General features: G+C 30.2%; 1 protein-coding gene across 7 annotated transcripts in view; it reads left to right on the top strand.

Annotated features, from left to right (window-relative positions):
* LOC130893801 (uncharacterized) overlaps positions 1-19,018 on the top strand; it is a 101,129-nt gene that overhangs the window by 16,510 nt on the left and 65,601 nt on the right. The window contains exon 1 of one of the 7 annotated variants that reach the window (XM_057800211.1): positions 3,228-3,377. The exons of 5 other annotated variants lie outside the window; for them this stretch is intronic. In XM_057800211.1, coding sequence (XP_057656194.1) covers positions 3,360-3,377 — 18 coding nt within the window. In that variant the 5' untranslated portion in view covers positions 3,228-3,359. Of the gene's footprint in view, positions 1-3,227; positions 3,378-10,751; positions 10,769-19,018 lie in introns of those variants that run through there. One more of the 7 variants, XM_057800245.1, reaches the window with a different exon arrangement.

Below are 19,018 nucleotides of genomic sequence, written 5' to 3'. Positions count from 1 at the left end.
CACTATAGTATAATCATTTTAGAACGTTGGCCTTTCCTTTGAATATTTAGAGTTTAAGTTAATCCTTTTGCATTTCCGGTCTCAAATGTAATAGCTGAAATAAATAAATGTTATTTTTAACAAATAATTTTACTAATAATAAATCATTAAGCAAACACTGCAAATATACATGGCAACAAAAATAAAAAAAAATATATTTTTTTTTGTTTTGCAATCAGGTCGCATCTACCAAAGGGGTAATTAGCGACAGGAATTTGTGATAATATTTTTATGTCGTTTAAATGTTTAAAAAGATTTTCGATATTGCAATTTTTGCCGAGTCTTGTTCTTTTTTCTTATTAAGGCTATTGTCTTGTCTTGATTGTTGAAATTTTGGGCACTCATTAATCAGGTATTTTACAGTGAGTTGGGTCTTGCGTACTTCACATTGTGGGGATTGACTCTTAGTAATTAAATAACTGTGGGTAAGCTATTTGTAACCTAGTTAATTTAACTAGGAGTGATCTTTCGCTGATTGACTGCAACCAGGGTTTCACTTCCGGTTCCACATCGCGTAGTTACGATTTCGAAGTTTGCTATCCGTTTTGCCACAGTTAAATAAAACGAATAGATTTGTACTGTTTCAAAAATGCTTTGTGAATTATGATTTCTAAAACATGTGCCAGAATATCAAGATCTTAGAATTGCATAAGAAACATTTAATTTATCAATCGTAACTTTTAAAGTATACATCAGCACCACTATATAAAGTAGCATTGAATATAAGAATAAAAAAAATTGTTTCAATAAGAATTCATCAATAAAAGAATCCATCACACAATCAATTAGGAACCATTACTAGCATAACTTCGTGGTTTAAATTCCGATTTAGGGACCGATCACATGCTTACTTTCAAAATAGTCGTTCGCGGAAGAGTGAACTGTAGTCATAGTATAGAATATCGTGTATTTGTTTTATGAGCTCAGATAAACGTGTAAAGCAGGACTTCTAATGAATAAAAATAATCTGGCGTAGCCTGGTTGGCATCGCTAGCATTAGTTGTTATTAAACTAGGTGACTGAATCACAGTTCGGCAGGCCTGTATGGCGCGCGAGCTCCTGCCAATTTGTCTTTGTCTTCTTTGATAGGCAAACACTGCCTGTCTTACATATCTACTACTCAATTTAAATAGGGGCGGAATTTGATTGGTGATTGGTCTTACAACCGGACACGGTCATCGAAGAGGCCTTCTCCATATTTTAGCCCCGAAATTTTCGGGATTAAATTCAATGAATTCCAAATCCCGGGACTAATATATTTTTTATATAAGTCAATAAAAATGTGCGTGAAACGAAACGCATTTGACATTAAACGTCAAAATTTGCCGGCCATCTTGTTGATTGCGTTTGTTTCTGCAAACGATCGGTGTCGGATTAAGAATGTGTGTAGAAATTACGCTTCAGGTCGTGTAAGTATTGATATTTATATTGTTAATTGGTGATAAACAATTAATTTATTAAAAAACAACAATACATTAATGTGTATGAGTAAATATAGATGAAAAACAGCGAATGTTTTTACTGTTGATCTAAGAGGTTATGTTCATGTTGTACATAGATTTAAATTTTCTTTTCTTTTTTGTTTAGGCTTAAGAAGTAAACAATGTCACTCTCCAAGGAAAGTTTTTATGTCAAACATAAAAAAATGAAGGCGTTACGTCAATGTGGAGTCATTTTTTAGTCGACAAAATGGGATCAACCAAAGGCCTACATACTCATCCATTTTAATGAAGAAACACCTTCCAAAAAAAAAAAATGACTATTTTGTGAAATCTGATACTTTTGATGATGTTTTGGCCCGTATGACTGCGCTAGATGGTTTTTTTTAGCGTATTTGTGACATCAAACGATTTAAGATCGTTACTCAGACTTACCTAAATATGCTTCAACAATCAAAAAACAAATAACAGCTGAACTATCTATATTGAAAAAAGAAGGACAACGATTTAGTATAAGATTTGACGAATGGACTTCTACCTCTAATAAGAAATATATGAATTTAAATATTCATTCAGTAAACAACGGATAATCTGCTACCTATTGCTGTATTACTTCTAATTTTGCAACCCTGTTCTCCTTATGATTGCATTATCAGATTGCTGAATATTTTATTTTTAAATTCATACTTATCTTTCTTCTCACTACACTGTGCAATTTCATTGTCTTCATTCACCCATGGTCTAAAGAACGCCATATTCGTAGTATTTAGTATAAGAAATTTATCAATTAAATAAATCTCACCTAGCCACACCACCGCTTATCGCAGACTGTCTAGCAGGAATATTTCAAAGATATTGTGTACATACGTCTTTCGATAGCCTCGGACAATAGAAATGCATTTATGTTTACGATTCGATATTTTCATTGGTAAACAGTGGAGATGACGAGTCCAAGTGGACTGACAGTTTGTTAGATGTTTACCGATTTTATACGGGGATTAAACATTAGTTTTAATTTCTTAATTTCGAATGAAGAAGAACTATATCAATGAAGTAGGATGAATGCATATGCGCCGGATTAAAAATTCTTACATAGATCCAAGACTACATCGGCCGTATCCAGAACAATAAAAAATCTATGCTGTACGCGAACTTACAATTTCAAACTGCGAATGAATCTGATGAGAAAACATGTTTTGGATCTCTACCGCGAACAAAGCTAATAGTTGATCATATAAATAACCGTAGAGGAATTAATAATTTTTTTAGTTCAAAAAACAGAATCAAACGATACAACCCGTCAGCCGATTATATTTACGTATTTGTATACTTGCGTAGAAATGATCATATCATATCCGATTAATCATTTTTCAATCAACAGTGAACGTGATCTGGATTATTTGCCGAACATTCAGGTCATGATCGAGTAAACCGAGTTTCCGAAAAGTCCTTTTAATAGTATCTCAGTTAAGTGATCGGTGCTTTTTATTACAATTTGTATATTTCAAAAAATTTTTGTCTAAAACATTCTATTGTTTCAATGTAAGTTACAAAACAATCTGCTAAATAATAATATTGAAATATTTATCTCTTTTTTTCTATTGAGTTTATCAATTCATTTTGTTAGTTCGTCAGATTATCACAATCCGCACCTGTTGTGGTGATAATAAATTTAATCACTTGCCATTTGCTTGTCAAAAAGAATCGATAATTGAGATTTGAGATAATTTTCTTAGAAATCAATAGTTTTACTTTAGTATCAAATCATTGTTTGTTCAAAAAAGTTCAGTGAGATAGCGACAAAACAATTTTTATACTTTGATTGTGGGTGTGCGTGAGAATATTTCGAATTTTCTTTTCGCGTTTTACAAGGAAATTGAAATGAATCAAGAGCTTATGGTATGTATATACATTTTGTTAATTCATTTATAAAACGTGCTAGTTTACCAGAATAAATGATAAATTGTTAAATATTAGAACTAGCTATGAACCCAAAGGAAAACTAAGTTTTCTAAAAATGACTTGACGCCTTGCTTGGATTATTACCACAAATCTTGTTAGCATATTAAATATTAAGTTTCTGGTTTCAAATTGATACATTTTATTTCTATTAATATGAATGACAGTTCAGCTAGGTGCCTAGGGGAATTCGGTCAGTTCTATTGTCATAAGTGTTCAATCGGGTTAAGATCAGAACTGACTTTTTTGAATCCTCCTACACATTTCTGCTGAAAGAATACATGAGTTCTAATAGAGATGAAAATAATTTCTTATCTAAAATTGTATCATGAAGCAATACAAGATGAATATAAATGAATACTTTTGTGTTATTGTTCTAGAAATATTTTAAATATCTACCTACTTATCACTTTGTAGTAGTGGATAATCGAAGGTTATTCACATTCGGCTTTGAGAAATCATTTATGATGAAGTTATAACTTGAACTAACAATTAAAATTATAATTAATATAAAAATACCAATATTACGTAACCGATGACAGTCTAACGGACATAAATACGAGGGCGAGTCAATAAGTCCTTGCGTTTTATAATTTTCTGAAAGAGTAACATTGTCCCCTCATGCAACATGAATCGCAATAGTAATAAAATACTTTCATTACGGCCATACAAATACATATTTGGAAGCTATAGAAATCTTCTGTGTTTCAGCGATTTTAATTTTGAGGGATTACCTACATATGAGAAACCTTTTCGTGATATAGGTGCGACATTTGATAAGAGTTGACCATATGCGTAATCGCAGTATGGACAAAATATTGCGCCGTTTTCTAACCGTGCATCCACAACAATATAAACACTAAACAGCAGCTCAAGCAGAATAGAATTAAACTGCGAGAAAAGCCAAGTCAAGGCCAAATACTTAGGCGTTATGTTGGATCCAGGTTTCAATTTTAACGAACACGTGAAAGAAAGACAATATCCATAAAGTGAGACAAGCGAAAGCAAGTCTATGCGGATTAATCGTTAGAAAAATTAATAGATTTTCCGATTTGCAGCATTTTTGGAATATTTAACTTTAAGCTCCTTAATACAGTACCCAAAAAAATTATATAAGCACACATTTCCACCATTTAATTTGATTTTTCGCTCTTTAGTTTATTCAACTATTAGTTACTGGCTCTTTATGATTCTTTCTATTATAGTACTTCGTTTTCCTGTGGTAGATATTCACACCAACTTAACTGTCATTGATCCATAAAAAATACAGCCTATCCCAAAAATCTCTGGATATCCTAAATCTCAAAATGCAAATATAAGATATTATTCTCTCTAGTGAGATCCAAGTTATATTAAAAACATGAATTTAGTTAATAAAAGTTTCTTACTATTAATTCTTTTTAAAAGTTCAGTTCAAATCCTTTCACGTCAACATACCTATTTTGTACCCGATATTCCGACTTAGTTTATGAAAAATTTTTGTACGTAGGCAATTCTTAATTTATTCTTCACTCTAATTTTTGTTGAAGAGTAAGATGATTGCAAAAATTATTGAGAAAGGTGGTAGAAACCGTACACATCCATACTATACTTTCTTTTATAAGGATAAACTTAAAGCGGAATAAAAGTTCTCATTTTTTCACTTTATTAAATAGGGTTTTGAACGAGTGAAGGATATTCAACAATTGTCAATAAATGCGAACTTTATAAAGATGAACACAGTTAAAGATGGAATTGAAAAGGTTTTTTTTGTTGGAGAAAATTATATAACTTGTAGGACATACGCTAGAAACTTGCGTGTGTAGAGCTGTACATAAGTGGTTGTCAAAACCTCCCACTATATCGATGAAGGCAGTTAGAGCAATATATTTGCTGCCAAGAACCTTTTATATGACGTCTCCAACTAGGTAATGTAGTGTACTTGTGGTGGACTTGCCTTTTTGATTAGCAAATTGTTTGGCATTTTTTTGTTAATCTTCTGGTCTTCTTCCTGTTTTTAGTATTAACACTACTTCCTCCTCTCTTCATATTTTCAGTTCATAGCATAGGATCAGGCTGGCTTCAAAAAACTTCGAAACCTTTCTATAGCATGGATGGAAAATGCCATCTTTGTCAGGTAATTTTTTGAGATTGAAAGTCTCAATCGTCCATTTCATACTGTTTATTGAAAAGATTTTTCATGCCAAAATTTTGCTTCTCCTGTTATGAACATTCATCCCTTCTTCTAGTATATTCTTCTGATTTTCAAAATTTTTAGTGACTTCTAAACCGGAAAAGTGTGTCTTTAAAAGTATCTCTAAACTTTCTTTTTCATGGTTGCTGCATTCATCGTTTGGCTATTTAAATAGTGCAATTTGGTTTGAATGGTTTTGGATTGAATCTGTTGATGCCTTGAATACGGCCTCTATTTAGCCATTGTTCTTGTATAAGTCCGATATCTATTTTTGGAGGTGTTTTGAGCATTGTCAATTTTGCTAGAAACCTCAAATTTTAATGATGTAGTTTCCTCTTACTATAGCTCCTGTTTGCTTTTAGCAGGTCTTTTGGTGCCTTTTGCACTAAGGGTTTCGACTGTTTTTCAATTCCTTGTTCCTTTTTGAGGTGATCGTGTATTAGTAAAAAAACTTTATATAATTCAGGCATATATTTTAGATTTAGACCTAATCTAACCTACAAAAATTCAATGTCATTCATAATCTAACCCAGGGATGGGGAAACTTTTTTCTTCGCATTTTTGCTAATGAAATATATGGCGGGCCAAGTTGAGGCATTACATTATTTACTAAAATAAAAATAGTGCCATAATTTTTCTGAAATACTAATTTATTGTGCAATATTGAAAAATAACATTTTTAATTGCAATTAATTGAACTCAAGTTGGCTGCGAAGTAGAAGGTTGAGGGGCGCTGGTCTTTGTGGGAACATGTGGAACTGTTTTTGTTTCTGTATGATTTCATCATAAGCTGGGCTCCATTTGGGATGCTGAAATTTTTAACAATGAAAAAAGGTGGTCATCTGAAAACTTATTACGAAGACAGTTTTTTCATTATTGAATTGTCCGCACAAATAGCTTGTACCAAACATAGCCACTATTTTCTGGGCGTGGGAAACTAAATTTGGGTATTGTGTCCGAGATAAGAACTTATAAAATTCCAATTTGCTGGTGTTCAAAAATAGTTGCCTCAAATGGGTAGTGCGTTCGACGACAGTCGGACTTACGGGTTTTATGCCCGATGTGTACTGCCTTCACTGCCAATTCATAAGAATGTAATTTCTGATAAAAAGAAAATTGTACTTAACTTTTGTTTGCCGGTTGCGGGCCGGACTTCAACGCTTTGGGGGCAGGAGATGGCCCGCGGGCCGTAGTTTCCCCATCCCTGATCTAACCAAACAATTTTCATCATCATTCATATTCTAAATTAACAACGATTTTGAGAGCAACCAGAATCAATAAGCGTTAATTTGAATATTGATTTCTGAATGATGAATTCAATAGTTTTCCCAAACCAAACAACAAAATTTGATACAGCTCAAATTTAAACTAATTGATGTAAGTAATTTTTATTATTGTTATACTTTTATAGGTTTTCAAAAAAATCTTTTATAACCACATCCATTTTCCATTTCATGTCTCATTGACACTAATTCGACAGTATTAATTTATTCAAAACGTTAGCCTGCACGAAAAAAATTCGCAGCTTCTCCCTCAATGGTCACATCAAGCTTTTAGCGTTTTGCCAACTATTATAGTGCTCACTGTATATTGTAATCTGATGTATTTTATGAGTTATATTTTTTTCATAAATATATACTTCCATTGAAGTATATTGATATCATTCTCTTTTCAATAGGTTAAAAATGATTGAGGGTATTGCTCCCAAAAACATTAAAAAAAGCAAAGAAGTGACAGCATTAAGGACTGAATGGTTTACTTACGTATAATTAAAAAATGTTCATATGTTACTTTAGTTGTTTCTAGCCGAACGAACATAACTAATCCAGATGTGCCTTCTTTGAACGAGGAAATGTTATGTTTTATTATTCTTGTTGTGGCCTGAAATTATCTATCTCGACACTGAAAGCTCATCGTAACCTCACCTCAGTCGAAGATATTCATAAGCCAAATTTTGATCGCAGAATCGAGGTCAATTCTGATTGAAAATTAGTGTTTAAATCAGGTCAATGATCTTTTTGATATAGGATGAGATGGAGAACGTGATGTTGATCAACCTTTTTGTCGATATCAACATATCTAATGGCTCTCAACAATTGCTAGGAATGGATTGTTACCACTGACTAGTTACGACGTTTTTGCGTCTCATCAGGGTGGAGTAACCATCTTTCGTTCGGAGTTTCTGAACCGAACTTAAAACAACACCAGCGAGTGGTGTTATTTGGTTCATGTTGTTGAAATTTATTGATAGATTAAACGGCTAGGAATTTTGAGAATTCACGACATTTCGTCTCCTACTTTGAAACCATTATCAAGAGAGGGTTAAGGCATCAATCTCTGCCTCTCGTTCAGGAGTTCTTATTTGAACTCAACCATATTTATAAATAATTGACTAATAAATATTCAACATCATTCATTATACCTAGATTAATCTAACCTATGAAAATTAACGACGATTTCAATAGCAACCGAAATCAATAAGTTTGATATTTCTATCAAGCATCAATTTGAATATTGATTTTCGAATTTAATAATTTAAAAAAACAACAACAACAATAACATTTAAGACACCGAAATTCTTAACTAACCAATGTAAGTAATTTTATTACTGCTATACTTTTATAGATATTTTTACATTTCAGTCCCCGATGCATGAAAGCTCGGTAAAATATATTAAAAATAGTACAGTTTGGTGTTTAACTGATTTAATATAAACGTTTCGTAGTGAGATTGTGGAAAAATTAAACAACAACAAACTGAAATATTGAATTCATACTTAAAATATTAATAAACATTAAATATTTTTCATATGCTCACTCATATTGTTATTCTATATTTATGGTCATAATGAAATTATGAAGATAAATTCCTAGTTATTTGAAAGCTAAGAATATAAATTAATATGCATTGGTATTTTCTTCATAACATAAACATCTTCGTTACCAAGGTGGCAAAGACCTTATAATAAACGCATTATCATTATGAAGAGTAACTTGGATTTGTTTAATGAAATTTCGTGCAATTTATCATTAAAAACATTGTAATTAAACTAAAATGAAAAAGAAAATAAAAATATCTAATTTCATCTCTACTATTTTCAAGTAATTTTCAATGATTTTATATTCATGTTATTGTATATTTGCAAACAATTAAAAATATTGCTACTTAAAAAATTTGTATTCATTGAATTGCACAACTTATTTTCCAGGTATATAACCAATTGTCGATTGTCACGTACACACATCTCGAATACTGAGACATGTGCAGTTTGATTTTGTAAACAAGATAACGTTCTATATCATCTGTCAGTATTGATAAGCGAAACACTAACCATATATTGTTGAGGTAGACATCCTAAACATGTTTTTTACTTCAACATATCACATGTAATATCGCTTTTTCTATTTTAGATTTCATTTCGGAATAATTATATATTTTCAAATGCGCGATTTACTGGAAACTTCCACTTTGAAAAGAAAAATGAAATTTATGCTCACATAAAATAGTGTAAACTCTTCCAAATGATATCCTAGTGATACCTTGTCTACTAGGTTCCTCAATTTCACGTTACCACGTTTAAACCTGGATAATCATCGTCGTAATACCTTTTAAGCTAAGATTTTGGCTCAAAAATTTCTCCCCTAAATAATAATATTTAGTTAAAACCACGATTTTTTAACTTGTTTACTCGAAAACAATATATCTACTCAATTAATAGAGGGAATGAGCTTACTATCGTTTGAAAAACAGTACTTCAAGGGAACAAAATTTGGTTTTAGGTGCGCATGTAACAGCTTATAATTTGTTTGCCGAAAATGTAAAAAATTGTATCCTCTGAGTATCTTAAGTTTTAAATAACCAAAATTATTTTTCTAAAAATGTGAGTAAACTTTTCTAATTTGAAAGTGCTGAATATTTTTCACGAGAATATTTTTCATGATTACATGACATAAAGCTTGACAATAAACTGGAAATTATCGGGTTTCATCATTTTAACCGTGTGCTAGGTTAGCACTAGTTTTTGGGGATTTGCCAAACGACATTCTTTAGATTTAGATTGGAGCAAAAAAATTGGGACACTTTATTATAGATGATCCAAATTTTTAACGAGGACACCGAAACATTCGTTCTTTATAGATAGTGGTCGCAATTTATTAGACTTTATTATGTTAATGGAGAAAGGCTATGGAAAATGCCAGAAATACAAAAGAGTGACAAAAACTTGTATATGATTAAAAAGACACAAACACCGGACACCCGTACACGACACCCACAAAGGATACGCATGGGTCTATGATTATATATAATATTACGATAAAAATTGAATTATAGAATTATGTACATTGAATCACTTCATTTTGTTTTTTTTGGAAGATATTGAAAGCTTCTATTGAAAATCATTAAGGGGGGCTTGATCAGAAATATACATATAATGAAACCTAAATAGTGCATACTTCATCAGTTGAATATTCTATATTCGAATACGAAATTGTTTACTTATTTCACTTTTCACCATTTTTTAATTATCAATAATCAAATGCATTTTTTATTATAATCAATTTCTATCTATCTTAATGTGAGGTGATTGAATGAGGCTCTTACTTTGAAAATATATCAATTCTACGTTAAATTCAACTTAATTCTCAACAGGCACTCCCTTATCCATTCTCACTTCAATTCCAAATACCCATCTTTTCTTTCACTTCCTTATATCCAATTCTTAACCCACTACTTCTCACTTCTGAATAATGTCGGTTATTTTTATACATACATCTTTACATCTTCCCTAAATGTCTTACCTAATGCACTGCTTATTACTATCAACATTTTTCTTTTGTTACCGATGTCATAATTATTGGTTACCATCAGTATTCATTTTATTGTCACTGTCAATATTTAAATTTGAAAAATTAGCCAAAAATTAGTCAATGTCTGATAACACTTCATAAGTCTAAATACATATATTTACGTGTCAATTAAAATTGATTATCTGAATTATAAATTTATTCTCATTAAACAGCATAACGCTATGTTTTCTTTTCATTTCTATAAAAGTCTATTTATTAAGTGCTCAACTTTAAAATTCACTAATTTACATAGTAATTATGTACTTTCTTTGTTTCAGGTAAGTGTATTCCTGAGTAACAAATGACAATCTGTAGGTATATATATTATTATAAAATTATTCGTTAAAATATTTTCTGAATGGATTTTATATATATATATATATATATATATATATATATATATATATATATATATTATATATTTTATATAAATTTTTATAGGTTAGGTCGCTATGAGTGAATTGAATCTCATGTGTTAGATAAGGTTAGTTAGTTACCGATGACGTTGAATTTCTTTTATAAAATTTGTTTTTTCGAAATCTCAAATATATGCATAGTTTACACTAAGGTTATTTGGGTCAGTTTTTTTATTATTACATTGATTATTTTGGGCAATATATACTGGTCCTAAAAATAGACGTTTTTGGTAGTCTGTAGTTTTTAATATAATTTCCTATCACTTTTGTGAGACGTTATCTCATTGGTAATTGGTAAGTGTTCTCTTAACTCTTCAACCAATGTATTTCTTGTCACAATTTAAACAAGCAATTTCTATGTTAGGTAATTCATTGCTGGCATCTAACCTATGAAAATTTCGTATGCCATTCATGATCTAACCAATGAAAATTAACAACTATTTAGATATCAACCAGAATCAATACGCTCGATAGTCAATTTCAATATTGATTTTTTAATTTGATGAATTAGATAATTTTTAAAAAGAAATAATAATTTGATACGCCGCAATTCTGAACTTATTAATGTACATATGTAATTTTCATAATTGTTTTTATGGTGGGAGTGTGGCAAAGGACAATATAAAAATATGTAATAAGTAAAAGTAAAACAATTTTTAAAATTGTAAACATTAATGAATTGAGGCTTGTGACACGTTGAAATTTATTTTCTTTCATTGCATAATTGGTCAATGTAAGATCAAATTTAAACTATTCATCAACTTAGATAATTTATTTGAATACATCGGTGACTTTTTACTATTTCGATCCGTTCACTATAACATTCAATTATTTACTGACTTTTTCGCTGATTAACGTGCGAGTATTTATACCAAAAAGAATTTCTCGAATAAATCGATTCTCGAAAACAATCAAATAAAACGGATTTCCTAGAAATTATAGAGACAATTAAAACAAATCTCCTCTGTAAATAATTCATAAGAAACATGTAAACAGCCTTTCTGAGGATGTCCGCATTCGCCAAACCTTAAACTCTTCCATCATAACCGAACAGAACCTGTTTCACGGTCCATGTCGTGGACAAGTTCGTACAATATATTTTCATTAAAGTATCGTTTTTTCAGCAAACACCAATTTGGTAGGAAATCTCACATTCATTCCTTAAGTAATAAAATATAGAGTGGGCTGTAAGGAATAGGCCCTTTGTCCCTATGTAAATTCAGTATCTTACTAAATAGAATAGAAATCGATCAGTATTGAATCAAGGACGGGAATGTGTACGTCGATTCCAAATTAATAGGAAGCTTTAAGTGGTAATTTATTTAATTTAAAAAAGGTTATTTGTGACATTTCAAAAATAACTTTGAAAAAATCACATTCAAATTATTAAACCATCTATAATTACACACTAATTTATAAAAAAAACGGAAACCGGATACGCACGGTATGGACAGATGCTTTACATATTTACGAATAAAAAATAATCCACGCCATTCACAGAAACGTTCCGGTATGAATAGAAATAAACAAAAGATATTAAAATGAATTACAGTAATAATATATTGAATGTAACTCTAATTGTACATACTTCCATCAACATTTTACGGAAATACGGTATTTTGATCATTCCTATTTACATTTTATTGTAAAAAAGTATGCAAGATCATACTGTAACAGGCTCAAATGTTATAACAATGTTTACACTGCTAAGCAAAATCTCTGAAATTTTGGGTATATGTATGATAATCATTTATTAAGGTATTTAAAGCATTCTAGAAATTAACAATTAATTCTAGTGTTTTCATTAATTAGCATGATACCTGTCACGTTAACAATAATTAACTTTCTTTGCTTTGATACCAACTTTGTATTATACAATGGATGGCAAAGAAGTTCGTTCAATTTGATCAACGAGATCCTTTTAAGCGATCTGTCGTTCCAATATCAAGGTAATTAATAGAAACATTTTTATGCCTATTCTAAACTAACTCACCTTTTAGTCTCTTTAGTTCATTAAGAGTAAATGCATACAAAACAATGAATGGAAACAACCTAACCTTACGTTCGAATTTATTTTGGATCTACCTCAGTTGGAGGTAGATCCAAAATATGCGTTTTTACCACAGAAATGGCTTCTTCTGATGTTGAAATTTGTTGACCAAGCAGTTTGTTTTTGATATACGTACAACGTTTTCGGAATTTCTCCAAGGACTTATGATAAAAAATTGGTGTCTTTTGTGTCTTACAGGCAACCGTTTACATTAACAAAGTTGATTGCTGTTTGATATCGAGGTGAAATGCATAGATTTACGATTTGTTATCAGTACAAATGTCATACAACTTTCGATATACGAAAATTTGCTCAATATTTGTACGCAACAGTCATAGTCATGTTATTATGAATGATCAAATAGTTTCTTCGAATCCCTATTCGAATTAACGATCGATCAAATCAAATATACCACTACTCTCTAACTGTTCTTTATGCAATAAAGAGTCCAGATAATTATTTTGCTTAAAGTATTTCTTCCATCAAAAATTAATATCTAATCAATCGAAATTCTTCTTCATACATTGCTTAGTTATTGACTGATATTATAATCTATAAGACATTCTGAAGTTTAAAGACAAAAATCATTTTTGTAAAATCTCTCACATGTGATTTTGTACGATATTATTAATATATGTTTTCACTTTAAATGGTTCATTTCCATTCTTATATAAGCAGTTATTAGTTCGAAGATATTCGTTATTTTGGGACAAATGAGCTAGACTCTAAATGTTCGGTAGCTTATATATTATGTTGTGTAAACCTGTGTACTGTATTTTCGAATTTCCAATGTATTAATGATCATATTAATTGTGCACATTGATTATCTCATAAAAACGAAGGTCTACGGGAGAAATCTTTTATAACAACTTTCAAGTGTATTTTATGCTATTTTTTTTCATTAGAATCAAAAAGAAAGAGTTTTGTAAATAAAAATTTTGTTCAGAGTACGAAACTCATAATCAATGTGTTAATAAATTATCTGATAAATCAACCAGTAGTGTTTACTCGGATGAAAGTAAGTATTATTGGTTCCATTCATTATTCACTTTAATTGGCAATTAGCTTCATTCTTAAAACCGCGATCAGCATTACACAGAGTCACAAAACATTAATTGTTAAAACATTTTTCCAACACATCACAATTCTATGAATTTATTTTTTATGCAAATACAGTTTTCATTAAAATTATTTACTCATAATTTTCGATTGTTTTTAGTACTGGTGTTAATAAAAAAATAATTTTTATGCAGAAAAATAATGTGACATTATTAAATTTGAAAGAAATAAACTGGAATGAAAAATTTTATTGAGTGCTTTGCGCTTCATAAATCAAATACAAACAATTAAATTATTAGCATGCAAAAATATAAAATTACAGATGGCCTTTCAGAACAAAAAATTAAAAAAATGATCTATAGCTGAGAATGAAGAAATATTCTAAAAATATCTGTTCTTCTATGAAAATATATTTACTCACGTAACCAAAAAAACCATAAAACTCAACAATATAATCAACTTATATTATTCTAATTATCAACTAATGTTTGACTAAAAATATCAAAATGACTCAAAAATCACTGGCCAGAAATATTTTTCTGTGATTTTTAGGACTGTGAATTGGCAAACGTTGTGGGGATTAAATTTGAAAAATAGGGTGGATGCGAGATGCGTAACTAATGCAAGGTATGCAAAGCCTTGGAATAGGATTGTTTTGGTGAAAGATGACTTTCTATTTTTTTAAATGACGATGTTCACTGGCAATTGTTCGCTAAATCCCTTTTATTGTATTCTCTTCTGTAATAATGCATTAAGTTTCATTAATCGTTACGCATCACCAAAACAGCTTAAGACAATTTTTGATAACATACGATATATTTAGAATGTCATATATCTCCTTGCTGCTTCACCCAATAATTTTTTAAACAAACTTATTGTCTTTTGTATAAGCAGAAAAATGTGAAGTATCATCGGCGTTCACGCTCTTTTCAAGTCAACAAGTCGTTTCAATGATATTTTGTATCAAAGAGCAATGTTTTATGAACAATTTCTATTATTTTATTGAAAATAAAATTATTTTTTTTTTAAATCGTTGTAACTTTTCAATCAAACATCGGATCGCAATTTCTAGTACCTTTTGAAAGTAATTGCTTGCCTAAAAAAATATTCATTTTTTATGCGTGGTACCTCGGGTATATCAGATCGAACTGAGAAAATTATAGAAACTAATAGGTTGTTATATACCTCTGCAAATATTTGAACTCTGTACATATTTATTATACATATATTAGTTATGTTCAACTTGTAATAATCTAAATAAGAAGAGTTACATTTATGAAAATTAGAATTTAGTTTGTAGAAATTTAGTTATTAGGATAAATCTGGCAATATATGAAATGGAGTGTATAGATAGAAATGAGACACATATGTATAATATGTAAATATATTCATACTGAGTATTAATTGAACAAGAACATGTACAAAGAACATATGCATGAATTATCATTTATTGTACATTTTGTAAAATCATTTTGCTGATTCTAGTTCTAGGAAGATTGTGGAACTACTCGAGGTTATATTATAGTTTAATCAATCCTATTTTCAAATGAATCAAGAATTTTTTTCACATATATCTATTTTATTTTGGACTTTTCTTTAATTCAACCCCCTTCAGTCGCATGACTTTATCAGGTGGCAATACATCACCGCCATCCGCCTATAAGTAATGTCAATCATGACTCCTTTTTAATATGTTTTTCATAATTCTTTTCTCTAAATACTTTCAATGTAGTTTTAAATGTTAAGTTGCGTTCATATGCTTGTGTAGTAATAATATTTGATAATATTTCCCTCATAGAAGTAACAGAGTAGTTTTGAATCTCCCTGGTAATATATTTGAACAAACATTTTAACTTGCTATTTTAAATTTGATACGGAATAAGAAAATTAAAAGTTTAAAAAAGGTCAGAATTGATAATCACGTCCTGACCGTATCTCAGCTGGATAGGGTCGTTTAATCCCACCCACGGTTAAGTAAATGGTGCTAAATTAAAGAAACTAGGAATACTAACAACGTTTAACGTATCCAAAAGACTTAGTAAACCGTTAAGGTGTGTAGTTAATTTCTTATTCTAAAAATAGTTGAAATATATGTGTGAGGCTAGTGGATTGTATTAAAAATTGAAAATAATTTAGCAGATAAGCGCTACGTAGTAACTTCTAGGTTTCTAGTTATTCGGGGAATATTCTATACATTACGTATGCATGTAGAGATATGTGAAAGTTATTGTATTTTTTCTTGTAACGAAAGCATAATTCACCCATCGGTTCAGAATAGGTGACACAAAAATTATTTCAGTAGAAGATTTAGAATGATAATAATATGTCATATTTTTCGCCAACTTCAATATTGTCTTTCTTCGTTGCATTTCTAGTTTTCCCCCCCAAAAAAACGAGTGCTTTGTCAAGACAAAAAAGGGGAACTATCATTTGGAAGTTTCCAATGAATATTTTAAATAGGTATATATAATGAATTTTCATATAAATCTTGAGTTTTGTACGTGTCTATTATTATCTAAAAATATATCTGAACACCACACATTATCTACTTGTATAAGTGGAAACCTAATTTTTCCAAATTAATCATACACTAATAATACACTACAAAATCCACATAACATTATTTGTATATGTCTTCTACAAACGTAATTATGTGAAGAATTAAATAATAATGGTCATTAAATAAAAATATTTCACTTTCTTCCAAATTAATGAATATGTCTATTAGTTTTAATAGCCTTTGCAATTAGTGAGATTTCCTTTATTAAAAAGTAGTAAACTGATGCTATTGTCTTGTAGGAATATGCATTTCATCATTGGAAGAAACCATTTTACAGGATGTTGTACGTTCATCTTGAAGGTTGAGCGATTATTATAATGGTAAAAAGGTGGTTATTGTTTCACTTTGCAATTGTTACTGGTCAATGATAATTCAATTTCTCAGTGCTAATTCATTTCTATCGAATACTAAGAGTTTGTTCTCATTATTGTAATAGATTTTTGTCGAAGAACATTAAGGATTCTGGGCGTTGTTATTCAGATTTGAATATTTCCATACTTTTCTCAAACAACACAAGAATCCGTGTCAAATTCTCGTAAAAATAGATGATTAAAAAATAGATACACGGAACAAAACATATGTTCTCGATTAAACATCTACAAGTTTGATGATTATTTATTAAAATGTGTATTTTGAAATATATAGAAGTATTTATAGGAAGTCGCTGTGGGAGGTAAAAATAAATGTTTAAAATGTATTTCTAGCATAATTGTCAAAGATAGAATTTTTAGTATGTTCTATGAAGGCAGCGAAAATTATTTTAATCAATTTTTGAGGCTTACATTGAAAAACCATTTGTGAAAAGATCAGGTTGAACATATTGAAATTCTGTCCATTCTCAAGATTTTACCAAGCAACGAAAAATATCGTCAATCTCCATATTCTGTATGTTGCCGTTCTTTAAAGAATAAAGTAGAAAACAACTACTTTCAAGAATAATGCCTCGACGAATATTGAAGAGCGTGATGAAAATCGACCTTTTTGTCGACATTAACATCACCAATGGCTCGCCAATGCAAGGAGAGGGTCTAACTACTGACTAGTTTCGACGTTTTTACGTCTCATCGGAGCAGTTCAACAACCCTCGTTTGGGCTTGAGACCCGAACTGAATAGTTCGCAGTTGGAAGTGACCATAAATAGATATAAAACTGATAGGTCTCTTCTGTTATAAAATTATTTTTTTTTAATAATTTTTGAAAGATGTCAGTCAATCTTATATGATCATTAAATTCTATACTACAATATCGGTAACGAGGTTAAAAAAAATGACTCTATGATGAAGATATCGCTAGCTACAAATTGAGAAAGCTCCTAGAATAACTGGTTACTTACTATGACTATTCAAGAATTGAGTACGTAGTAGTTGAAGAAGAAAACTAAGGAGGTTGAGATCTTGGAAAACAGCGCTTAAATTCCAAGAATGTCAACAACGATGATATTAAAATTGGAATAGAATGTAACCGACTCAGTTGGTATGGCCACCTTCATTGGAGGGAAGGTTTCTGGCTAAAGAAGATCTGTAAGGCATTCCAACAGAAAGAATTCAATGTGGTAGACTATTTGATAACTGAAAGAGATACGTCGAAGATACATTGGAAAACCATGGATTGAATGGGAGAAATTTGAGTAATTTAAATTTATGGATGTCAAGGAATGAGGAATGGGTACAGCAGTAAAACAATCATCGTATGGGTAGCGTACTGTGTTAATCAAACTGTATAGTCTGTTAATATTCCAGAAAAATTTGACTGCGTGCTTTTTTTCTAAATGATTGGAAACTAACGGTTGAAAGTGTTTACTTCAAATATTACTAAAAAATCAATGGCCGTCTATATATTCTATATATAAAATAATAGAGGAAATATACAAAAAAAAACTGAATGTTCTTTATAACTATTCATTCATTAAACACTGAACTGTAAGGCTGTAAAACCTAGAAGAGATGAATTTTTTCAATACTACTAGATAAATGAATAAATGAAGCTGCACACTTACTTTTGAGGGGATTTGCTACATAATTTTATATAACTTAACTCTACCATTCAACCAATGGGGAGATTATTTGCATTTATCATCAGAAACAAAAATTGCTTCTTGTTTTGTATGATACTTGAAAATTAATCAATTTCCATTTTAAAAAATGTAATGACTACAAAGCAAACAAATCTGCATCTATTCATTCAGACAAAATGAATTATTTATAGTTTACTTAGTGGACAACTCTGTATAGATTGGTGGTAACGAGCTCTCTCACACGACTAGTAAATCAATAAAAATGTTTAAAAATCATCATGTATACGTGATCTCTTGTAAAATCTCAAAGCAAATATTTTTTACAGTTACAAGAACGTTCATTTCTTGAACAACTCAAATAGCTCTCATTAGAAAATATTTATTTCACTAAAAATACAAACAATTATGAAATGGGAATTGAATATACGTAAAAACTTTTAATATTTGACAATTGCTTGAAAC

Source organism: Diorhabda carinulata, chromosome 1, assembly GCF_026250575.1.
Source record: "Diorhabda carinulata isolate Delta chromosome 1, icDioCari1.1, whole genome shotgun sequence".
Taxonomy (NCBI): domain Eukaryota; kingdom Metazoa; phylum Arthropoda; class Insecta; order Coleoptera; family Chrysomelidae; genus Diorhabda; species Diorhabda carinulata.
Note: the sequence above shows the minus strand (reverse complement) of the source record. Positions and strands in the feature narration are given on the sequence as shown.